The following is a 587-nucleotide window of genomic DNA, read 5'->3' as shown; positions in this document are numbered from 1 at the left end:
CGGCCGGTGATGGAGAATGTACTCTCCACCATTCACTTAAGGCTGAAGACAAAAGCTGATGAAATATCCACCGTGCGGTAATAAACCAGTAGCCATATGACTTTCAAATGTCTTATATGATTCAAGAACCTTGACTGAAGGAGACTGAAAAAAAATTAAGAAGTTAATCACACCATCTACGTCACACAAACGCTATACACACGAGGTATCTTCCGCGAGGTGTTAGGATTGCAGAATAAAATATGGACCATAATCACGGGCAATAATGTCTTCACATACGAACTGCCTGCGTGCAAAGAAGTCGTTCATGCGGGGTGAATTAGTGTACAGAGAACTACTAGATCTGTGGGCGATAATTTACCTCGTATTGCCTCTTTCCATTGTGTTTAACGTCATTATTACTGCCCATGATTTTCTCAAGTGTATCCTTACTTTCAAATCAAATGCAATTATTGGCACATCGTATGTTTCCTCTTGACTGTTTCATCTATACTGTTCCTTTACACCTAAGTATCGATCGATAGTCTGCTAGTTAGACACAAATAGATAAAGTGGATAGATGAATAGGTAAAAGGGAAAATATGTTG

At 39.2% G+C, this 587-nt stretch overlaps 1 protein-coding gene across 1 annotated transcript in view; it reads left to right on the top strand.

Annotated features, from left to right (window-relative positions):
* Positions 1–138, top strand: part of LOC119585415 (myosin light chain kinase, smooth muscle-like) — a 13,868-nt gene extending 13,730 nt beyond the window's left edge. The window contains exon 8 of the mRNA XM_037934076.1: positions 127–138. Coding sequence (XP_037790004.1) covers positions 127–138 — 12 coding nt within the window. The remainder of the gene's footprint in view (positions 1–126) is intronic.
* The last annotated feature ends 449 nt before the right edge of the window (positions 139–587 follow it).

Source organism: Penaeus monodon, chromosome 19 (genome assembly GCF_015228065.2).
Source record: "Penaeus monodon isolate SGIC_2016 chromosome 19, NSTDA_Pmon_1, whole genome shotgun sequence".
Lineage (NCBI taxonomy): Eukaryota > Metazoa > Arthropoda > Malacostraca > Decapoda > Penaeidae > Penaeus > Penaeus monodon.
This window is presented reverse-complemented; position numbering and strand designations above follow the sequence as displayed.